This window comes from Triplophysa dalaica, chromosome 22 (assembly GCF_015846415.1).
Source record: "Triplophysa dalaica isolate WHDGS20190420 chromosome 22, ASM1584641v1, whole genome shotgun sequence".
Classification (NCBI taxonomy): Eukaryota; Metazoa; Chordata; class Actinopteri; order Cypriniformes; family Nemacheilidae; genus Triplophysa; species Triplophysa dalaica.
Window position 1 is genome coordinate 9,591,091 of NC_079563.1, and position 25,444 is coordinate 9,616,534.

Sequence of the window (25,444 nt, forward strand, 5' to 3'; positions counted from 1 at the left end):
TGGTGTAATTTTGGATATGTCAGTGCAAGTTGTTTTCGGTTTGGACAGCTCTAGAATTTATTTTAGTCTAGGACTAGTCTAATCCCTGTCCAGGAAACCGTTCCTATATTATTTGAATTTCAATTAATTATGGATATTTAGCATTTCTTCACTAAGGTATAGTCCTTGGTGTGATAAAATACCAAGCCATAATATACAAAATATATTGAATAATATTGTGTTAACATAAACATAAGTATTAAGTAAAGGTGTAAGTGGTAAATGGGTAATAAAGTCAGATTGAAGCATCAGGGATAAGAGAAGAACCAATACAGAGAAAGTATTATTTAAACCGTACTCTGATTTTACAATGCACAGAAATGATTATCATAGTTAAACATTACAATACACAGGCCTTTTGTAAAATGTAATATAAACGCATAAGTAGTTAAAAGAACTAAACCAAATATTTTATACTTGCACTTTTAAACCATTCCGTCTCTGCTGAGTTCTGTGCGTAGTTGGTTTGTTTAGCTCCTGTATATTTTTAAATTTGTTGTAATGTTTCCCCCCAATAAGTGGTCATTGTGCAGTGGCAGTGCTGTATTTCGACTCTAAGTGCCGCTGTCCAACCTCTGTAGCCATATTCTTGCGTTCTCTCTCTTCAACAAAGGCAAAAGCAAAGGGATAATTCAGACACAACATAAACGGCAACACTGGATGGTAGATAACAGACCGAAAATCGCTTTCCGTCTCCAGGTTTTTGAAGTATAGGCTTATCAATCTCCATTTGGACTAAATCATCATCTAATATTTATCGTACATTTTGCTTTGTCTACCTCTGCTCAATCTTTGTTTCGCAAAAAAATGGAGTCAAGAAGAAAAGGTTGGGTGAATGGTTGGCTACTACATACATTATGTGTTCTTTCTTTACTTGCCGCTGAAGTGACCGGACAGATTCGTTATTCTATACCTGAGGAAATGTCTGTGGGATCGATTGTTGGAAATATCGCCTCGGATCTTGGACTTGAATCGAAAAGACTGATTTCAGGAAAAGCGCGTGTGTTCACCGCGGAAAGCAGTGAGTACATTGGACTGGACAAGGAGAACGGACATCTGATTATTAAGAGTAAAATAGACAGAGAGGAATTATGTGGAGAGATATCCGCGTGTAGTGTCAGTTTTAATGTTATTTTGGATAACCCGATGGAGCTTTATCGAGTTACAGTTGACATACAAGACATCAATGACAATAGTCCTGCGTTTCCGAAATCAAAAATAGAAAAAAATATAAGTGAATTAGCGGTACCAGGTGCTCGCTTTCTGTTAGAGAGCGCAATAGATCCAGACGTGGGAGTGAATACACTCCAGAAATATACTCTTTACCCCACCGATCATTTTAAACTGAATGTTCAGAATGCTGAAGATGGTAGCAAAAACGTCGAGATGATTCTTCATTCTCCATTGGATAGAGAAAAAGAAAAACATCATCAGTTAATTTTAACAGCTTTCGATGGTGGAAAACCACAAAGGTCCGCAACTGTGCAGATAAATATTGTTGTTCTTGATGTAAATGATAATGCGCCTGTGTTTAGCCAATCGTCTTATAAGACATCAGTTATTGAAAATGCTGCCAAAGGTTCAGTCGTGACAACAGTAAGTGCGACAGATGCTGACGAGTCGAGTCACAATATACAGTATTATTTTGAGCACGCGACCTCTACAATAAAAGCTTTGTTTTTCATTGACGCGGATTCAGGCGAGGTTAAAGTCATAGGTGACATCGATTACGAAAAACACAAGCAGTTCAAAATCAAAGTCAATGCTAAAGATCACGGAGATTTGACGGACTCAAGTGAAATATTTATTGATGTAATTGATGTAAATGATAATATACCAAAAATTACTATAATGTCTTATTCAGGTGCAGTGTCTGAAGATGCAGCGGCTGGCACTGTAATAGCAATGTTAAATGTTCAAGATCTAGATTCAGGTGACAACAGTAAGGTTTCATGCTCTATTGATCTAAACTCTCCATTTAAAATCGTTTCATCATTAACTAATCATTACAATCTGGTGACAGACTCAGAATTAGACAGGGAACAGATAGCAGAGTATAATATCACTATAACTGCTGTTGATGGAGGTAATCCACCTCTTTCAAGTAAAGAGATTTTGAAACTGAAGATATCTGATGTTAATGATCATGCACCTCAGTTTGAGCAGGAATCATATAATGCTTTTATATCTGAAAATAATCCTCCATCTACAACTATACTATCTGTCAAAGCAGAAGACATGGACTGGGGGCCAAATGCTAAAATTTCATATTTTCTTATTGATGGAGATTTAAATGGATCACCACTGACATCTTACATTTCTATAAATTCTGAGACTGGTGTGATCTATGCAGAAAAATCATTTGATTATGAACAATTGAAATCTTTTAAAATAAAAGTGAAAGCTCAAGATGGGGGCTTACCGCCTTTATCCAACAACGTCGACTCTTAACATCTTCATTCAAGATCAGAATGACAACGCACCGCAGATTCTGTATCCTGTACAAACTGGTGGTTCTGTGGTGGCTGAGATTGTGCCTCGTTCAGCAGATGTTGGTTATCTGGTCACTAAAGTTGTAGCTGTTGATGTGGATTCTGGACAGAATGCCTGGCTCTCCTATAAACTACAGAAAACTACAGACAGAGCGCTGTTTGAAGTGGGTTTACAGAATGGAGAAATAAGAACTGTGCGACAAGTGACTGATAAAGATGCTGTGAAACAAAAACTCACTGTTGTTGTTGAAGATAACGGACAGCCCTCACGCTCAGCTGTGGTCACCATTAATGTGGCAGTTGCTGATCATTTTCCTGAAGTGCTTTCAGAATTCACAGACTCTACACATGACAAGGAATATAACAACGATCTGACTTTTTATTTAATTTTGGCTCTTGCTGTAGTGTCACTGCTCTTTATAGTCTCCATTATTGCAATAATTTCAGTGAAAATCTACAGATGGAGGCAAAATAGGATATTTCATAAATCCGGAGCAAATCTACCTGTGATTCCATATTACCCACCAGTTTATGCGGATGGCACATTACAGCAAGTGTATAATTATGAAATGTGCGGGACCACTGACTCAAGGATGAGTGACGTGAAGTTTGTCAGGCCCTACAGTCAGAACACACTGGTGAGCCAAAGCTGTTTGGGGACAGTTCAGAGAGAAAAGCAGGAACAGGAGAATCATGACCTGACTTTAGAGGTGAGAGCTTACAGTGTTCTTTGTTTGAGAATATAAAAGTGTCTCATCAATCTTTATTAAAATGTTTTTGAGCGCTGGTAACAGTTAAGAATGTTTAGTTGCGGATTTATATGTTTTTGTTAACATGTTTTGACTTGGTTTCCCATGTTCCCAGTTCGGCTGTGTTTATTTACTTAAGTCATTAGACACTCTCTTGCATTAGTATTCACACCTCTTCTGTACTCTCTTTGGCCTATTATAACAGTTAAACTATCATTTGTTTTGTGCTACGATTGCTCCTTGTATGCCTTGTGTTTGTTTATTGTGGATTCATTGTTTAAGACTATTTGTTGGATTTCACATTTGTTGTGCTCATTATACAGTGCAGCAACACCTCACAAGGCTTGTCGTCATTTGTGTTGTGCTTCGCCTGCTCCTTGGATGCCTTTTGTTTGTTTATTGTGGATTTATTGTTTAAGACTATTTGTCGGATTACGCGTTTGTTGTGCACATTACACAGTGCAGCAACACCTCAATGCAGGGCTTGTCACACACTGTTCTCCTTTTATTTGTCACCTTGGCCTATTACTCCTGATGCATGTGACATAACCTGACCATATTGGCTTAGAAGTGGTCAGTAGCATTTAAAGCGAATAACTTCAATATTTATTTAAAGTTTTTTTGTTGTAGAAAATAATTGTAGTGTTTTTGTGACTTAAGGAATGCTAAATCAAGACATAAGCAGGGAAATCAATGTAGTCAATGATGATGATGATGAAAATTATTATAATTATTAAAACGATAAGCCATAACAAATTGACCAAATACCAGAACACTGTATTATTTTAATTTCAATTATTGATGGATATTTAGTATTTCTATATAAAGGTTTACACCTTGGTATGATAAAGTAGAAAGCTTTATTATACAAAATATATTAAATAAAATTATGTTAACATAAAAATAAGTAGTAAGTAAAAGTGTCAGCAATAGTAAATGTGAAATAAAAGTCAACGTGAAGCATCAGTGATGAGAGAAGATGGAGTGAGGAAGAAGTAAAGAACCAATAGAGAGAAAGTAATAATTAACCTTAGCTTAATCTGATTTTACAATGCTTTAAAATGATTATCATATACATTACAATGCATATATTATTAGATGCAATAAAAACGGATAAGTAATTAAAAAAACTAAACCATATATTTTATTCCTGCTTTTTTAAACCATTGTGTCACTCCTGGGGTCAATGCGCAGTTTTATGGTGTGTTTATCTCCTGTATATTTTTCAATACTTTGCTATGTTTCCCCACAGTGACTGATCGTTGTGCAGTGGCAGTGCTGTATTTCGACTCTAAGTGCCGCTGTCCATCCTCTGTAAACATATTCTTGCGTTCTCTCTCTTCAACAAAGGCTAAGGCGAAGGCATAATTCAGACACAACATAAACGGCACCAGTGGATGCTACACAACAGACAGAAAACCCGCTTTCCATATCCTTATTTTTTACGTGAAGAATTTAGCATTTTTACTAAACCATCATCTTACATAAATCATACATTTTGTTTTGGATGCCTCTGCTTAATCTTCGTTTGTCAAAAATGGTGACGCGAGGAAAAGGCTGGGTGTATGGTTGGCTATTATATGCATTATATGCGCTTTCTTTACTTGCCGCTGAAGTGACAGGACAGATTCGTTATTCTATACCTGAGGAAATGTCTGTGGGATCGATTGTTGGAAATATCGCCTCGGATCTTGGACTTGAACCGAAAAGACTGATTTCAGGAAAAGCGCGTGTGTTCACCGCGGAGAGCAGTGAGTACATTGGACTGGACAAGGAGAACGGACATCTGATTATTAAGAGTAAAATAGACAGAGAGGAATTATGTGGAGAGATATCCGCGTGTAGTGTCAGTTTTAATGTTATTTTGGATAACCCGATGGAGCTTTATCGTGTGACAGTTGACATACAAGACATCAATGACAACAGCCCTGTCTTTCCAAAATCTAAAATTGAACTAGAAATCAGTGAATTAGCGGTACCAGGTGCGCGCTTTATTTTAGAAAGTGCAATAGATCCAGACGTGGGAGTGAATACACTACAAAAATATACACTTTACCCCACCGATCAATTTAAACTGAATATTCATAGTGGTGCTGGTCTTAGCAAAAACGTCGAGATGATTCTTCATTCTCCGTTAGACAGAGAAAAGAAAAAACATCATAATTTAATCCTGACATCGTTCGATGGTGGAAAACCCCAAAGATCTGCAACTGTGCAAATTGATATTTTTGTTCTTGATGCAAATGACAATGCGCCCGTGTTTAGCCAATCGTCTTACAAAGCATCAGCTGTTGAAAACGTTGCAAAAGGTACAGTCGTGGCAACAGTAAGTGCGACAGATGCTGACGAGTCGAGTCACAATATACAGTATTATTTTGAGCACTCGACCAATACAGTAAAATCTTTGTTCTCTATAGACGCGGATTCTGGTGAGCTCAAAGTCATAGGTGACATAGATTATGAAAAACATAAACAGTTCACAATCAACGTCAAAGCTAAAGATAACGGAGGTTTGACTGAATCTAGTGATATAATTATTGATGTAATTGATGTAAACGATAATAAACCAAAAATAAATATTATGTCTTTTTCCAGTGTAGTATCTGAAGATGCAGCACCTGGCACTGTAATAGCAATGTTAAATGTTCAAGATCTAGATTCAGGTGAAAACAGTAAGATAATATGCTCTATTGATATAAACTCACCATTTAAAATCGTCTCATCATTAACTAATCATTACAATCTGGTGACAGACTCAGAATTAGACAGGGAACAGATAGCAGAGTATAATATTAGTATTACTGCCGTTGATGGAGGTAATCCTCCTCTTTCAAGTAAAGAGATTTTGAAACTGAAGATATCTGATGTTAATGATCATGCACCTCAGTTTAAGCAGGAATCATATAATGCTTTTATATCTGAAAATAATTCTCCATCTACAACTATACGATCTGTCAAAGCAGAAGACATGGACTGGGGGCCAAATGCCAAAATTTCATATTTTCTTATTGATGGAGATTTAAACGGATCACCACTGACATCTTACATTTCTATAAATTCTGAGACTGGTGTGATCTATGCAGAAAAATCATTTGATTATGAACAATTGAAATCTTTTAAAATAAAAGTGAAAGCTCAAGATGGGGGCTTACCGCCTTTATCCAACAACGTCACTCTTAACATCTTCATTCAAGATCAGAATGACAACGCACCGCAGATTCTGTATCCTGTACAAACTGGTGGTTCTGTGGTGGCTGAGATTGTGCCTCGTTCAGCAGATGTTGGTTATCTGGTCACTAAAGTTGTAGCTGTTGATGTGGATTCTGGACAGAATGCCTGGCTCTCCTATAAACTACAGAAAACTACAGACAGAGCGCTGTTTGAAGTGGGTTTACAGAATGGAGAAATAAGAACTGTGCGACAAGTGACTGATAAAGATGCTGTGAAACAAAAACTCACTGTTGTTGTTGAAGATAACGGACAGCCCTCACGCTCAGCTGTGGTCACCATTAATGTGGCAGTTGCTGATCATTTTCCTGAAGTGCTTTCAGAATTCACAGACTCTACACATGACAAGGAATATAATAACGATCTGACTTTTTATTTAATTTTGGCTCTGGCGGTAGTGTCACTGCTCTTTATTGTCTCCATTATTACAATCATTTCAGTGAAAATCTACAGATGGAGGCAGAATAAGTTATTTCATAAATCTGGAGCAAATCTACCTGTGATTCCATATTACCCACCAGTTTATGCGGATGGCACATTACAGCAAGTTTATAATTATGAAATGTGCGGGACCACTGACTCAAGGATGAGTGACGTGAAGTTTGTCAGGCCCTACAGTCAGAACACACTGGTGAGCCAAAGCTGTTTGGGGACAGTTCAGAGAGAAAAGCAGGAACAGGAGAATCATGAACTGACCTTAGAGGTGAGACCTTATAATGTTCTTTGTTTGAGGATTTAAAAGTGTCTCATCAATCTCTATTAAAATGTTTTTGAGTGCTGGAAGCAGTTATGGATATTTAGTTGTGGTTTTACCTGTTTTTGTTAACCTGATTTTAATAAGTTTCCTGTGTTCTCAGTTCACCTGTGTTTATTTACTTAGTCACTCTCATGCATTAGTATTTACACCTGTTCTCTTCTCTCTTTGGCCGGTCATAAAAGAAAAATGATCATTTGTGTTTTGCTTCAATTGCTCCTTGGATGCCCTGTGTTTTTGTTTATTGTGGATTTATTGTTAAAGAGTATTTGTTGGATTACGCATTTGTTGTGCACATTATACAGTGCAGCAACACCTCACAGGGCTTGTTATCATTTGTGTTGTGCTACAATTGCTCCTTGGATGCCTTGTGTTTGTTTATTGTGGATTTATTGTTTAAGACTATTTGTTGGATTACGCATTTGTTGTGCACATTATACAGTGCAGCAACACCTCACAGGGCTTGTTATCATTTGTGTTGTGCTACAATTGCTCCTTGGATGCCTTGTGTTTGTTTATTGTTGATTCATTGTTTAAGACTATTTGTTGGATTACGCATTTGTTGTGCACATTATACAGTGCAGCAACACCTCACAGTGCTTGTTATTATTTGTAATGTGCTTCGCCTGCTCCTTAGATGCCTTGTGTTTGTTTATTGTGGATTTATTGAATAAGACTATTTGTTGGATTACCCGTTTGTTGTGCACATTATACAGTGCAGCACCACCTCACAGGGTTTGTCACCGAAACACACTGTTCTCCTTTTATTTGTCACCTTGGCCTATCACTCCTGATGCATGTGACATAACCTGACCATATTGGCTTTGATGTGGTCATTAGCATTTAGAGCAAAAAACTTCAATAATTTTTACAAGTGATAGTTTTATTTGTAGGAAACCAATGTAGTGTATTTGTGACTTTTAAAGTATGCTAAACCAAGACAAAACAGAGAAAACAATGCATTCAATGATAACGATGATTATTATTATAAAAAAAAATAAGACACAAAAAAACTGAACAAATACCAGAACACTATATTATTTGAATTTTAATTAATGAATTATATTTCTATATAAAGGTTTACACCTTGGTATGATAAAGTAGAAAGCTTTATTATACAAAATATATTAAATAAAATTATGTTAACATAAAAATAAGTAATAATTAAAAGTGTCAGCAATAGTAAATGTGAAATAAAAGTCAACGTGAAGCATCAGTGATGAGAGAAGATGGAGTGAGGAAGAAGTAAAGAACCAATAGAGAGAAAGTAATAATTAACCTTAGCCTAATCTGATTTTACAATGCTTAAAAATGATTATCATTTACATTAAAAAGCATATATTGTTAGATACAATAAAAACGGATAAGTAATTAAAAAACTAAACCATATATTTTATCCCTTTTTTAAACCATTGTGTCACTCCTGGGGTCAATGCGCAGTTTTATGGTGTGTTTATCTCCTGTATATTTTTCAATATTTTTTTATGTTTCCCCACATTAAGTGATCACTGTGCAGTGGCAGTGCTGTATTTCGACTCTAAGTGCCGCTGTCCATCCTCTGTAAACATATTCTTGCGTTCTCTCTCTTCAACAAAGGCTAAGGCGAAGGCATAATTCAGACACAACATAAACGGCAACACTGGATGCTACACAACAGACAGAAAAACCGCTTTCCTTATCCTGTATTTTTACTTGAAGAATTTAGCAATTTTACTAAATCATCATCTAACATAAATCATACATTTTGCTTTGGATGCCTCTGCTTAATCTTCGTTTGTCAAAAATGGAGTCGGGAGGAAAAGGCTGGATGTGTGGTTGGCCATTTTATACAGTATATGCGCTTTCTTTACTTGCCGCTGAAGTGACAGGACAGATTCGTTATTCTATACCTGAGGAAATGTCTGTGGGATCGATTGTTGGAAATATCGCCTCGGATCTTGGACTTGAACCGAAAAGACTGATTTCAGGAAAAGCGCGTGTGTTCACCGCGGAGAGCAGTGAGTACATTGGACTGGACAAGGAGAACGGACATCTGATTATTAAGAGTAAAATAGACAGAGAGGAATTATGTGGAGAGATATCCGCGTGTAGTGTCAGTTTTGATGTTATTTTGGATAATCCGATTGAGCTTTATCGCGTTACAGTTGACATACAAGACACAAATGACAACAGCCCTGCATTTCAGAAGTCTAAAATCGAACTAGAAATCAGTGAATTAGCGGTACCAGGTGCGCGCTTTCCTTTAGAGAGCGCAATAGATCCAGACGTGGGAGTGAATACACTACAAAAATATACCCTTCAACCCACCGATCATTTTAAGCTTAATGTTCAGAATGTTGAAGATGGTAGCAAAAACATTGAGGTGATTCTTCATTCTCCATTGGACAGAGAAAAAGAAAAACATCATAATTTAATTCTGACAGCTTTCGATGGTGGAAACCCACAAAGGTCCGCAACTGTGCAGATAAATGTTGTTGTTATTGATGTAAATGACAATGCGCCCGTTTTTAGCCAATCGTCTTACAAAGCATCGGTTGTTGAAAATGCTGCCAAAGGTTCAATCGTGACAACAGTAAGTGCGACAGATGCTGACGAGTCAAGTAACGATATACAGTATTATTTTGAGCACGCGACCTCTGTAGTAAAAGCTTTGTTTTCCATTGACGCGGATTCTGGAGAGGTTAAAGTCATAGGTGATGTAGATTATGAAAAACACAAGCAGTTCAAAATTAAAGTCAAAGCTAAAGATAAAGGTGGTTTGACGGACTCAAGTGAAATAATTTTTGATGTAATTGATGTAAATGATAATATACCAAAAATGACAGTAATGACGTTTTCAGGTGCAGTGTCTGAAGATGCAGCGGCTGGCACTGTAATAGCAATGTTAAATGTTCAAGATCTAGATTCAGATGACAACAGTAAGGTTTCATGCTCTATTGATCTAAACTCTCCATTTAAAATCGTCTCATCATTGACTAATTATTACAATCTGGTGACAGACTCAGAATTAGACAGGGAACAGATAGCAGAATATAATATCACTATAACTGCTGTCGATGGAGGTAATCCACGTCTTTCTAGTAAAGAGATTTTAAAACTGAAAATATCTGATGTGAATGATCACGCGCCCCAGTTTCAGCAGGAATCATATAATGCTTTTATATCTGAAAATAACCCACCAACTACAACTGTGCTATCTGTAAAAGCAGAGGACATGGACTCGGGGTCAAATGCCAAGATTTCTTATTTTCTTATTGAAGGAGATTTAAACGGATCACCACTGACATCTTACATTTCCATAAATTCGGAGACTGGTGTGATCTATGCAGAAAAATCATTTGATTATGAACAAATTAAATCTTTTAAAATAAAAGTTAAAGCTCAAGATGGGGGCTCACCACCATTATCCAACAACGTGACTCTTAACATCTTCATTCAAGATCAGAATGACAACGCTCCTCAGATTCTGTATCCTGTACAAACTGGTGGTTCTGTGGTGGCTGAGATTGTGCCTCGTTCAGCAGATGTTGGTTATCTGGTCACTAAAGTTGTGGCTGTTGATGTGGATTCTGGACAGAATGCCTGGCTCTCCTATAAACTACAGAAAACTACAGACAGAGCGCTGTTTGAAGTGGGTTTACAGAACGGAGAAATAAGAACTGTGCGACAAGTGACTGATAAAGATGCTGTGAAACAAAAACTCACTGTTGTTGTTGAAGATAACGGACAGCCCTCACGCTCAGCTGTGGTCACCATTAATGTGGCAGTTGCTGATAATTTTCCTGAAGTGCTTTCAGAATTCACAGACTCTACACATGACAAGGAATATAACAACGATCTGACTTTTTATTTAATTTTGGCTCTTGCTGTAGTGTCACTGCTCTTTATTGTCTCCATTATTGCAATCATTTCAGTGAAAATCTACAGATGGAGGCAGAATAAGTTGTTTTATAAATCTGGAGCAAATCTACCTGTGATTCCATATTACCCACCAGTTTATGCAGACGGCACATTACAGCAAGTGTATAATTATGAAATGTGCGGGACCACTGACTCAAGGATGAGTGACGTGAAGTTTGTCAGGCCCTACAGTCAGAACACACTGGTGAGCCAAAGCTGTTTGGGGACAGTTCAGAGAGAAAAGCAGGAACATGATAGTGTTGACCTACATTCAGAGGTGAGAATTTACAATGTCACCATGTTTGAACATTAAAAACATGTTATTTGGCTTTCTTGAGGATTATTGTACTTTTGTACCACACTCTTTCACATAACCCGATGCATACATTTATAAACAGACAGTGTGGATGGCTTCACTATTAATAATATGCTGCTTGCACTTATTTGATGGAAACTAGTGTATTTGTGTCTTTCACAAACTGCTTAACAAAAAGAAGCTGAAGGGCTCTCTGATGGAGACAGCTGTTATCTAATTATTATAATTATTTTTAAATTACAAGCCAGCTTTCATGTATGCAAGGTACCACGTTGTAGTGTACAATATGATACCAACACTCATGGACAGGGCGTTTATTCATTTCTAATCTTATCTAATCTAATCTAATTTATCTTATCTTATGTTATCATATCATATCTTATGATCTTATCTATTTCTGTATTTGTATTTGTATTATTTTATATATATATATATATTTAAGCATTTGGCAGACACTTTTATCCAAAGCGACTTACATTGTATTAAACTTATAGCATTCACTCCACTAGTGGCCACTGTGGAAAAAATGCTTCTTTACATTGAAGTCTATACAAATGCAATTCTTACGTTAAACACACCAGTATGTTGACCTGTTTCATGCAAAGAATGTAACCGTCTTAACACTGATGGTTGTTAGCTTTTTAATAATACTATCTAAAGGTGCATCATCTGGTAAACCCATTAATTTTGAGTATATTTAAAGAGAAAGATTGTGGCAGGAAGTTTAGTCAAACTGGTACTGCAGCGATACAGCACGTATGGGCTAAATCAAAAATGGGACCATCCGCGGAGCAATTAAGTGCATTACTCCGTGAAAACCTGGCTTCAATTATGGTGCAGTTATAGAATTATAAATATAAAATAGTTATATTATAGATCAGTTAACCTGACACAACAGCAAATTCAGCAGCTTTTGGATCTTGTTGGTCTAACTTTGTCAAGACAAAATCATCAGAGCACCCCCTTAATTCAGCAATAGAAGCTTTTCCTGCAATAGCAGTTTATTACATGTTCCGCGTTCTGCGCTTTTATTGAGTAAATACAGACACTACAGCAACATATATTATGATAGTATAAATGAGGGGTTCCCAAACACAGGTGTAATCAAAGGCCATCTCATGGCACACGTTTTAAATAGACAATAGGGAAAAAAACACCCAATAACTCTCTTTAATTTGTATTGTTCTTGTCATGAATTAATCAGTTTAACTGCAATATAAAAATATCTCAGTACAGGGCTGCACAATTATGGTATTCCCTATATTTTTTTCCCCTTGACATTGTAAGGGTGATTAATAATGCTGATTATATTTTTTATGTTTAAATTAACGCAGCCATAAGCTACATGCTTCGTGCTGTAAATGTGCCACTTGTGCATCCAATGTCCAACCAAAATAAATGTGTGAACTATACAAGTCTAATTGTTAGTTGCTGGACTTAACTTTTTAAATGCACCAAAAAAGCAAGTGTCTTTGCGTGACCCTCCTTATGACCCAAAGTTTGAGAACCTTTGATATAAATGACCATACCGTCAATTTGTGTACGGGTTGATGCATTTGGGCATAATATTGCAAGTTAAATGAATGAATGAGGTCTCACATCCAGGTACTGACCAGGTTCAGCCCTGCTTAGCTTCAGTGGGCAACACGTCTAGGCTACAGGGTGATATGGGTTCATAACTCATTTCCCAATGAGATGTTATTCATGGTTGGATTTAGTTTGCAATTTGTTATATTTTTATCCAATGAGTCCTAATAAATGAAACTTCAACTATTTCTAAGGTGTTTTTTTTTTAATAAAGAACGCCGCTACCTCATAACGCAGTGAAGCAGTCCCTGTATAGAGAGAATAATTGATTGTCGAACGATTGATATCCATTAATTCGTTTAAAAAAGGCGTAACTGTAATTATAGCTTTAGAGTTTCGTAGCGCGCTAAGAGACACATTTATCGAGAAACGCATCCCTGTACATTAACTATAACATTATAGTCAACTGTCAAAAAAAGAATATACATAGGCCTATATTCACTTTTTTTAAAGTACGGTGTATAAGTATCAAGTGTACAAAGAGGGTGAGCAAGACAAAGTGAAGCACCAGAGGAAAGAGAACGAATGGAGTGAAGAAAGAGAGACGAAAAAAGATAAAAAGTGCACTAAAAAGTACTGTCCGTGGTGCTGAACGATTTCCGGTCACGTTAGTTAAGTTTGATTTAGCATCACTTACAAGCTAATCATGTTTTTCCGTGTCTTTTGTGTTGAGATCTTTGCACGCATTCGCATAAACTGTTCGCCTTTTTGTTAAATGCTTATACATTTATTTAGTTATTTCCATTATGCAGTGCTATATTTCGACTCTAAGTGCCGCTGTCCAACCTTTATATCCTTATTCTGGTGCTGTTTTCCATTTCTTAAACAAAAACCTAACGCACTGACATAATAGCCAACAGACCACATAAACTGGGATACTGGATGCTACACAACAGACCGACAAATCGCTTTTCAAAGACCGTTGCTTTGTTAATCCACATAAAACCACATCCTTTTAAATTCGTTGTTTTGGAGGCAACTGCTCAATTTGTTTTGTCAAAAATGGAGTCGAGAGGAAAAGACTGGGTGGATGCTTGGCTATTCTATGCAGTATGTGCGCTCTCTTTATTTGCCGCTAAAGTGACCGGACAGATTCGTTATTCTATACCTGAGGAAATGTCTGTGGGATCGATTGTTGGAAATATCGCCTCGGATCTTGGACTTGAACCGAAAAGACTGATTTCAGGAAAAGCGCGTGTGTTCACCGCGGAGAGCAGTGAGTACATTGGACTGGACAAGGAGAACGGACATCTGATTATTAAGAGTAAAATAGACAGAGAGGAATTATGCGGAGAGATATCCGCGTGTAGTGTCAGTTTTGATGTCGTTTTGGATAACCCGATGGAGCTTTATCGTGTGACAGTTGACATACAAGACATCAATGACAACAGTCCTTTATTTCCAAAAGCTATCATCGATAAGGAAATTAATGAATTAGCTGTACTAGGTGCGCGATTTCCGTTACAAAGCGCAATAGATCGAGACGTAGGAGTGAATACACTCCAGAAATATACTCTTTACCCCACCGATCATTTTAAACTGCATGTTCAGAATGCTGAAGATGGTAGCAAAAATGTCGAAATGATTCTTCATTCTTCATTGGACAGAGAAAAAGAAAAACATCATAATTTAGTTCTGACGGCTTTCGATGGTGGAAAACCACAACGGTCTGCTACTGTGCAGATCAATATCGTTGTTCTGGACGTAAATGACAATGCGCCTGTGCTTAGCCAATCGTCCTACAAAGCATTCTTTGTTGAAAATGCTTCTAAAGGTACAGTCGTGACAACCGTGAGTGCGACAGATGCTGACGAGTCAAGTAATAATATAAAGTATTATTTTGAGCACGTGACCTCTATAATAAAATCTTTGTTCTCTATAGACGCGGATTCTGGAGAGGTTAAAGTCATAGGTGACGTAGATTATGAAAAACACAAGCAGTTCAAAATCAAAGTCAATGCTAAAGATCCCGGCGGTCTGACTGACTCGGGTGAAATAATTATTGATGTCATAGACGTGAACGACAACATACCTAAAGTTACAATAATGTCTTTTTCCAGTGCAGTATCTGAAGATGCAGCACCTGGGACTGTAATAGCAATGTTAAATGTTCAAGATCTAGATTCAGGTGACAACAGTAAGATTTCATGCTCAATTGATATAAACTCTCCGTTTAAAATCATCTCCTCATTGACTAATTATTACAATCTGGTGACAGACTCAGAATTAGACAGGGAACAGATAGCAGAGTATAATATCACTATAACTGCTGTTGATGGAGGCAACCCACCACTTTCAAGTAAAGAGATTTTAAAACTGAAGATATCTGATGTGAATGATCATGCACCTCAGTTTGAGCAGGAATCATATAATGCTTTTATATCTGAAAATAATCCTCCATCTAAAACAATTATATCTGTCAAAGCAGAAGACTTGGACTGGGGGCAGAATGCTAAAATTTCATATTTTATTATTGATGGAGATTTAAATGGATCACCGCTGACATCTTACATTTCCATAAATTCTGAGACTGGTGTGATCTTTGCAGAAAAATCATTTGATTATGAACAAATTAAATCTTTTGAAATGAAAGTTAAAGCTCAAGATGGGGGCTCACCGCCTTTATCCAACAACGTGACTCTTAACATCTTCATCCAAGATCAGAATGACAACGCTCCTCAGATTCTGTATCCTGTACAAACTGCTGGTTCTGTGGTGGCTGAGATTGTGCCTCGATCTGCAGATGTTGGTTATCTGGTCACTAAAGTTGTAGCTGTTGACGTGGACTCTGGACAGAATGCCTGGCTCTCCTATAAACTACAGAAAACTACAGACAGAGCGCTGTTTGAAGTGGGTTTACAGAATGGAGAAATAAGAACTGTGCGACAAGTGACTGATAAAGATGCTGTGAAACAAAAACTCACTGTTGTTGTTGAAGATAACGGACAGCCCTCACGCTCAGCTGTGGTCACCATTAATGTGGCAGTTGCTGATAATTTTCCTGAAGTGCTTTCAGAATTCACAGATTCTACACATGACAAGGAATATAACAACGATCTGACTTTTTATTTAATTTTGGCTCTTGCTGTAGTGTCACTGCTCTTTATAGTGTCAATTATTTCAATAATTTCAGTGAAAATCTACAGATGGAGGCAGAATAAATTGTTTTTTAAATCCGGAGCAAATCTACCTGTGATTCCATATTACCCACCAGTTTATGCGGATGGCACATTACAGCAAGTGTATAATTATGAAATGTGTGGGACCACTGACTCAAGGATGAGTGACATGAAGTTTGTCAGGCCCTACAGTCAGAACACACTGGTGAGCCAAAGCTGTTTGGGGACAGTTCAGAGAGAAAAGCAGGAACAGGAGAATCATGACCTGACTTTAGAGGTGAGACCTTACAATGTTCTTTGTTTGAGGATATAAAAGTGTATTATCAATCTCTATTAAAATGTTTTTGAACGTTTGATACAGTTATCGATATTTAGTTGTGGTTTTACATGTTTTTGTTTCCCTATTTTGACTTATTTTGCCTCAAGTCATTATTCTGTTGTGTTAGTATTTACACTCCCTGTTCTGTTCTCTCTTTGTCCGGTTATAAAAGTTAAATGATCATTTGTGTTGTTCTACTCCTGCTCCTGGATGCCTCATGATTGTTTCTCTGAGGATTGCTTATTTACATTTACATTTAATTTCTTAGCAGATACTTTTATCCAAAGTTTAGTGAGCAATAAGCGATATGTCATACAGGAGCAATAATATAATAAGTGCTAATTCAAAGTCACTAGTTTCAAAAAAAGCAAGTCCAATACCTGTTGAGAGGAAGAGAGTGGGTAGTGTTTATTTTTGTCATTTGTCTGTCAAGTATTCACAGAAGAGTTGGGTTTAAAGTAGTTTTTTAAATGTTTTGAGAGATGTGGTTGACGGACTGAGTTAGGAAGAAGGTTCCACCAGGAAGGAGTTGTGAAAGAGAATGACCAGGAAAGTGATTTACTGCCCTCTTGAGAAGGCAATACAAGATGGAGCGTATTTGCTGAACGCATGGTTCTTGGGGGGGTGTAGTAGTGTAGGAGGGTGTGAAAGTATGCCGGTGCAGATCCAGTGATGTTAGGTAACCATTAGTGACTTGAATCTGATACGGAATTCAACCGGGTGCCAGTGGAGAGAGATGAAAAAAAGGGGTGCATGTGAGCCCTTTTGGGCTGTTGGATGACAAGGCGTGCTGCTGCGTTCTGAACCAGCTGGAGTGCTTTGGTAGCCTTTGCAGGCAGACCAGCATGTAGAACATTGCAGTAGTCCAACCTTGAGATCAACACGGCCTGTATAAGGAGTTGTGCTGCATGCTCAGTGTGATAGGGTCTAATCTGTCGAATCTTGAGTAAGGCATATCGGCATGACCGCGTTGTCTTGGCAATGTGATCATTGAAGGACAGCTGTTCATCAAATATGACTCTGAGGTTCCTGGCTGTTTTGGAAGGAGTGATTGTGGCATTGACAAGTTGGATGGTGAGATCGTGTTGCACCGTGGGGTGTGCCAGAAACACAAGTAGTTCTGTCTTGACAGGGTTCAGCTGGAGTTGATGCTCTTCATCTAAGCTGAGATGTCTTCTAGGTAGGTTGTAATGCGAGCTCCTACAGTGGTATCGTCTGGCTGAAACGAGATTTATATCTGGATGTTGTCAGCATTTTTTTATTTCAGACTGTTTGTTGAATTACGCCTGTGTTGTGCACTGTATATAGTACAGATTATATAAACCCAAACAATTTATTTCCTCTAATTTGGATTTATGGACTCTCAAAACTTTCCGGATACAATGTACAGTAATATACCATTGCAATGTACAGTAATATACCAAAAGAAGTCAATACATCTTTTCAGTTAAATATTCAGTCTTAGATAATCTTAATTAAAATTAAACAAACTTTCACACTTAAAGGGATTGAGTACTTCAAACAAAATGTTTAATTCCGTTATAATTTACTCACCCTCTGATTTTTCCAAACCTGTATAAATGTCTTTGTTCTGCTGGGAGATATTTAGATGAATGTCATGCCCTACTGGCTCCGATAGTATTTATTTTCCATACTATGGCAGTAAATGGGGGATGAGATCTTACATTCTTCCAAATATCTTCCCTTGTTTTCAGCAAAACAATGATATTTAAACATGTTTGAAACAATCAGTGGGACAGTAAAAGATGACAGAATTTTCATTTTTTGGGTGAACTATCACTTTACGACAACAGACTTCTGCTGACTTAATGCAGCTGAACGACACAGATTGTATTACTATGTTAATATTTTATGAAGTTAATTTCATGTAAATGTAATGTTAAATGTAAACTTAAGAAGGCTAAACTTGTGATGATAAAATTATATTAATAAGAATTATATGAACAGCAACCACAAAACAGCAGAAAATCTACATAATCCTATCCGTTTTAGAAAAGCTTAAAAAAGGACCCCTTTTGTCAAAATAAAGGTTCCAATAAGAACTTCTAACAGTATACCAAATAACAAAGGGTTACTTATAACCTGAATGAACCTTTTTGATTATTACAAGTTAATATTTGAACTTTAATGTTCTTTTTCTAAGGGTTCAATCTCTATGTATGATAAAGTTACAAGCCATAATATACAAGATATTTTGAAGAACATTGTGTTAACATAAAAATTAAGTAATAAGTAAAAGTGTCAGCGTTAGTAAATGGGTAATAAAGTCAAAGTGAATCAGGGATCCAGAGAAGATCGAGTGAGGAAGGAGTGAAGAACCAGAAAAAGTATTGATTCAATCTTACTCGGATGTTACTATGCTTATAAATGATGATCATCGTTATATATTACAATACACGTATTGTTAGACAAACGGATAAGTTATTAAAAAAACTAAACCAAATGTTTTATCCCTAAAATTTTAAACCATTCCGTCCTTGCTGAGGTCTGTGCGCAGTTTTATGGTGTGTTTAGCTCCTATGTATTTTTAATTCTTTGTTATGTTTCCCCCAATAAGTGATCATTGTGCAGTGGCAATGCTGTATTTCGACTCTAAGTGCCGCTGTCCAACCTCTGTAAACATATTCTTGCGTTCTCTCTCTTCAACAAAGGCTAAAGCAGAGGCATAATTCAGACAACACAAACGGCAACACTGGATGCTACATAACAGACTGAAAAATCGCAATCCCAACGTATAGAAATTGGCATTTTGACTAAATCATCTAATATACATTATACATTTTGCTGAGGATGCCTCTGCTCAATCTTGGTTTACCAAAAATGGTGACGGGAGGAAAAGGCTGGGTGTATGGTTGGCTATTCTATACAGTATGTGCGCTTTCTTTATTTACGGTTGAAGTGACTGGACAGATTCGTTATTCTATACCTGAGGAAATGTCTGTGGGATCGATTGTTGGAAATATCGCCTCGGATCTTGGACTTGAACCGAAAAGACTGATTTCAGGAAAAGCGCGTGTGTTCACCGCGGAGAGCAGTGAGTACATTGGACTGGACAAGGAGAACGGACATCTGATTATTAAGAGTAAAATAGACAGAGAGGAATTATGTGGAGAGATATCAGCGTGTAGTGTCAGTTTTAATGTTATTTTGGATAACCCGATGGAGCTTTATCGCGTAACGGTTGACATACAAGACATCAATGACAACAGCCCTTCATTTCCGAAATCTAAAATTGATAAAAACATCAGTGAATTAGCGGTACCTAGTGCGCGCTTTCCCTTAGAGAGCGCAATAGATCCAGACGTGGGAGTGAATACACTCCAGAAATATACTCTTTACCCCACCGATCATTTTAAACTGAATGTTCAGAGCGGTGCTAGTGGTAACAAACATGTTGAGATGATACTTCATTCCCCATTAGACAGAGAAAAAGAAAAACGTCATCAGTTAATTTTAACAGCTTTCGATGGTGGAAAACCACAAAGGTCCGCAACTGTGCAGATAAATGTTGTTGTTATTGATGGCAATGACAATGCGCCCGTGTTTAGCCAATCGTCGTACACAGCATCGGTTGTTGAAAATGCTGCCAAAGGTTCAGTCGTGACAACTGTAAGTGCGACAGATGCTGACGAGTCGAGTCACAATATACAGTATTATTTTGAGCACGCGACCTCTACAATAAAATCTTTGTTTTCCATTGACGCGGATTCTGGAGAGGTTAAAGTCATAGGTGATATCGATTACGAAAAACACAAGCAGTTTACATTTAAAGTCAAAGCTAAAGATCACGGAGATTTAACTGACTCTAGTGAGATAATTATTGATGTTCTTGATGTAAATGATAATATACCAAAAATTACACTGATGTCCTTTTCAACTGTAATATCTGAAGATGCAGCACCTGGCACTGTAATAGCAATGTTAAATGTTCAAGATCTAGATTCAGGTGACAACAGTAAGGTTTCATGCTCTAATGATCTAAACTCTCCATTTAAAATCGTCTCATCATTAACTAATCATTACAATCTGGTGACAGACTCAGAATTAGACAGGGAACAGATAGCAGAGTATAATATCACTATAACTGCTGTTGATGGAGGTAATCCACCTCTTTCAAGTAAAGAGATTCTGAAACTGAAGGTGTCCGATGTGAATGATCACGCACCTCAGTTTCAGCAGGAATCATATAATGCTTTTATATCTGAAAATAATCCTCCATCTACAACAATTATATCTGTCAAAGCAGAAGACATGGACTGGGGGCAAAATGCTAAAATTTCATATTTTCTTATTGATGGAGATTTAAATGGATCACCGCTGACATCTTACATTTCCATAAATTCAGAGACTGGTGTGATCTATGCAGAAAAATCATTTGATTATGAACAAATTAAATCTTTTAAAATAAAAGTTAAAGCACAAGATGGAGGCTCACCACCCTTATCCAACAACGTGACTCTTAACATCTTCATTCAAGATCAGAATGACAACGCACCTCAGATTCTGTATCCTGTACAAACTGGTGCTTCTGTGGTGGCTGAGATTGTGCCTCGTTCCCCAGATGTTGGTTATCTGGTCACTAAAGTTGTTGCTGTTGATGTGGATTCTGGACAGAATGCCTGGCTCTCCTATAAACTACAGAAAGCTACAGACAGAGCGCTGTTTGAAGTGGGTTTACAGAATGGAGAAATAAGAACTGTGCGACAAGTGACTGATAAAGATGCTGTGAAACAAAAACTCACTGTTGTTGTTGAAGATAACGGACAGCCCTCACGCTCAGCTGTGGTCACCATTAATGTGGCAGTTGCTGATAATTTTCCTGAAGCGCTTTCAGAATTCACAGACTCTACACATGACAAGGAATATAATAACGATCTGACTTTTTATTTAATTTTGGCTCTTGCTGTAGTTTCACTGCTCTTTATAGTCTCAATTATTGCGATAATTTCAGTGAAAATCTACAGATGGAGGCAGGATAAGTTGTTTTTTAAATCTGGAGCAAATCTACCTGTGATTCCTTATTACCCACCAGTTTATGCGGATGGCACATTACAGCAAGTGTATAATTATGAAATGTGCGGGACCACTGACTCAAGGATGAGTGACGTGAAGTTTGTCAGGCCCTACAGTCAGAACACACTGGTGAGCCAAAGCTGTTTGGGGACAGTTCAGAGAGAAAAGAAAGAACATGATAGTGATGACCTACATTCAGAGGTGAGACCTGTTAATGTCACCATGTTTGAACATTTTTAAAAACATGTCATATGGCTCTATTGAGAATCTTTGTACTTTTGTCACAAAACATCCATAACCATACTCGGTCTCTCTCTTTAATTTTAGTAGCATGTGATATAACCAAATGCATAGAATTAAAACAGACGGTGTGGATGGCTTTTTTCATAATAATAAGCTGCCTGCTCTTGTGTGAAAGAAAAAGTGTGTCTGTGTCTATCACAAAATGCTAAAGAAAAAGAGGCTGAATGGGGCTCTCTGATGGAGACAATTGTTAGTTCATCATTAAAATTATTTGTAACTTTTAATCCAGATTTCATGTACAAAAGGTACTATGTCATCATATGATAATGGACTGTAAATTAACGTTTTAACACCAATTTATAAAAAACATTATACTTTATATTAACAACAAATTAAAAAACACGTTATGTTAACATAAAAAGAACATGAGGTGTAAAAGTATCAGGTGTACAAAAAGGGTGATGATGACAGAACGAAGCACCAGAGGAAAGGGAATGGAGTGAAGAAAGAGAGACGTGAAAAGATAAAGTGCACTAAAAAGTACTGTCCTTGGTGCTGAAAGATTACCAGTCATGTTTATAAATGTTTTAAGTATGTGTTAGGATCTCTAATAGGTTAATCAGGTGGTGTGCCATGGCATCTGCCACTGTGTTTATTGGCACATCTGGTTTCCAGTAGCATGTGGAACTGGGTTTAGTTTCACTTTAAGTGATCCATCTGATTTTCAGTGGCTTGTGGTGGACTGTGGACAATCGTGAACAGGATGTTGTAACAACTCTATAATCACAAAATGCTTTCGTAAAGTAACTGAAATTTCAAACACAAAACACTTTAATTCAGTAAAAGCTACAACCTCCATCTCCGGGAAGACATCGCTAAGCTACAGTGTATCACAGAAGTGAGTACACCACTCACGTTTTTGTAAATATTTTATTATATCTTTTCGTGTGACAACACTGAAGAAATGAAACTTTGCAATATTATGACATTTTCATGTAGGGGTGTACTAACTTTTGTTGCCAGCGGTGTAGACATTAATGGCTATGTGTGGAGTTATTTTGAGGGGACAGCAATTTTGAACTGAAATGCCACCTGTACACTGACTACTTTACATTGTAGCAAAGTGTAATTTCTTCAGCAGTGGCGGTTCTACATTGAATCACTCCCCGGGCGAGATCCCTTCTGGGTGCCCCCCCACCTACTCCCACCCATCCGAGAGAGAAAAAAAAGCCATGTTTTACCATAACTATAATAGTGTAAGACAAACCTTATATTTCTCAATTGCACAAATCCTTCAACAGAACATTTTAACACAATTCTGCACAAATCAGTATACGTTTTCAGAACTTAAATATACTCTATGTACATAAAAGTTGCAACATATGTACAATCATGATGTAACACGAGCGGAGAACAACAACAATATAAAATATTAAGAATAATATATAAATAAAATATAGAATAGATATTCTAAATAGCACAAATCCTTCATCACACAAAAGCAAATCTAATTATTACACTATTGCACTAAGAACAGAAAACACAAACTAAAACCTGACCTTTCTGGCCTTCCTTGATGCAAAATCATCATTAATGTCATCATACGAAATCTGCCCCTATTGAGTTATTGATACTGATGATAGCAAGGCCAGTGAGCCATTCTTGAGACATGGTTGACCTCAGGTACGACTTGATCAACTTTTGAAAAGCTCCTCTCTGCTTGAGCCACAGTGACTGTCAGAGTAAGTGCAATCCTGAGAACAGTCCAAAAGTTGGAGTAGATCTCTGATAGATCCTTATCATGCATAAAAGTGATAAGTTCAAGGAAGATGCCCTTGAATTTGCAATTGAAATTGACATCAAAAGACAGTAGGCTACAGTATAACCTCTTATGAATTGCAAATTTAAATAAACAGGCCCTTACACAGACAATGTCTGTCATCACCCATTAGACGCTATATTAATCTAATCTAAGGAACAATTAGCTCCTTGGTTACTGCCTCCAGGGGCGTAGTTTGTGGGGGGGATGGGGGGAAGGTAACCCCCCCAATATTCAAATCCATCAGTTACAACCCCTCCAATATTTCAAAATGAAAATCACAGTAGATCAAATGAAAAATATGTAGAATTACTTTATTTCGTGATGATAAATTTGTTCCTTATCAAATATGAGTTTGTCATAATAAATTAGACAAAAAAAACTCCCCCTCCATTGAACCGATTGGTAACGCCCAACCAATGAGTCGCACTTTCACCAAAACAACGCGAGTGGTGTTTCAATGGGAGAGCACACGGGTAACTTAACGTACGCCAAAAATGAATAGAAGTGCTGCACAGCAGACTATATTAAACTGCTAGTCAGAGAGGGATGCAAAAAAAAATAAAGCATGTACTGAGAATGAGGTATAAGAATATTGTGTAATAATAGATAAGTACACACCATATATGTTAGCAAGCTAATCAATTGCAATGTATTTATATATAACTATCAGTATAAAAAGTTACCAAAGCAGCCATCTGTTTTGCTAGTTCATTTTTCAAAAGTGTCTGTAATTATTAATGACAAAAGTATTCACATTGATGTTTGTTTTCTTCCTAAAATAATCTGATTTTTGAACGAATTGGATGAATGAATAATTTAAGTATACTCATTAAAACAGTGAATCGCTGCCGCCTACTGGCGCTTTCAATACTTAATTTCTTTCTTTTTATAATCTCTTCCATGTTAGAATTTTATGAATGAGAACACGAATTTCATAACGTTATGAGGTGTATAATCTCTTAACAAGTTTTTTTTAACAGATTTGAGGTAAATATAGCAGCAAGGTAGAAAAGTCAAATTTTCCAATAACAATACACATTAAAAAATTAAAATAAAATAACAGGCAGCATACAACCCCAGATAGCACACGTACGTCTGCAAGATGTCTGTTAAAGATCACTTCATCTGGAAAGCATCTGCTGTTTACTAACATCTGATAGACATCTATAAGATGTCAGTTTAACATACATTCTAAATCATTACATCTTAAAGACATCTTCTAACAGGAAACGTCCTTTAGACGTATTGCAGATGAGCAAACACTCTAAAAAATACGTCTGCCAGATGTAAACACACACATCAAATAGATGTCTCCGTGATGTCTGTGTGCTATCTGGGAAGTTCAAATAGCAAATGTTCGTCTTTGAAACGTCCTACACATATGTTAATTTCGTTGGCTAATTACAGGGCCCAACATTAACCCCAATGATGGAAATAAATAATAACTTTACTTGTAACAGTTTTGTTGCAAAGCACAATCTTATGGTGAAATTAGATCTCGTGTTTGTTGAGTTAAGACCGAATTATTGTTGTATAAGCATAGCTAGCATCATAGCAAGAAGGCTAACAAACGTCAGAGTTAACGTTACCACCCATTAACATGAGCCCTTCATTGATGACATGGATAACATTACCGTAATCATACAGAGAGAACGTAGTTGCATACCTTTATCTTTTGCTCTTTTCTCGTCTTCTACTTTTATTTGTTCCTATATTGGGCACCTGACGGTTTAAACCTTTTTCTCTCCATCGCTCTCACTGTGTTTATCTGGCACTTGACAATCAACAGATTTCACAACACTGTCACTCACAACCAGAAGTCAAGACTAAACCACTTCACCT

General features: G+C 37.1%; 3 protein-coding genes across 28 annotated transcripts in view; all 3 read left to right on the forward strand.

Annotated features, from left to right (window-relative positions):
* LOC130411842 (protocadherin gamma-C5-like) overlaps window positions 1-25,444 on the forward strand; it is a 136,676-nt gene that overhangs the window by 69,355 nt on the left and 41,877 nt on the right. Inside the window, exon 1 of one of the 26 annotated variants that reach the window (XM_056736766.1) lies at window positions 8,738-11,439. The exons of 20 other annotated variants lie outside the window; for them this stretch is intronic. In XM_056736766.1, coding sequence (XP_056592744.1) covers window positions 9,016-11,439 — 2,424 coding nt within the window. In that variant the 5' untranslated portion in view covers window positions 8,738-9,015. Of the gene's footprint in view, window positions 1-8,737; window positions 11,440-13,905; window positions 16,462-19,081; window positions 21,739-25,444 lie in introns of those variants that run through there. 5 more of the 26 variants (XM_056736782.1, XM_056736759.1, XM_056736761.1 and 2 more) reach the window with 5 other exon arrangements.
* LOC130411560 (protocadherin gamma-A3-like) lies at window positions 153-3,277 on the forward strand. The gene is given in 2 exon segments (XM_056736272.1): window positions 153-2,481; window positions 2,483-3,277. Coding segments are annotated over 2 exon segments (2,430 nt in total). The 5' UTR covers window positions 153-846.
* LOC130412095 (protocadherin gamma-A5-like) lies at window positions 4,682-7,247 on the forward strand. The gene has a single exon (XM_056737228.1). The coding sequence runs from the start codon at window positions 4,788-4,790 to the stop codon at window positions 7,245-7,247; it is 2,460 nt and encodes an 819-aa protein (XP_056593206.1). The 5' UTR covers window positions 4,682-4,787.

What these genes read in the sequence shown, in the direction of transcription:
- LOC130412095 (XM_056737228.1), top strand. Translation starts at nt 4,788, where the DNA reads ATGCCTCTGCTTAATCTTCGTTTGTCAAAAATGGTGACGCGAGGAAAA.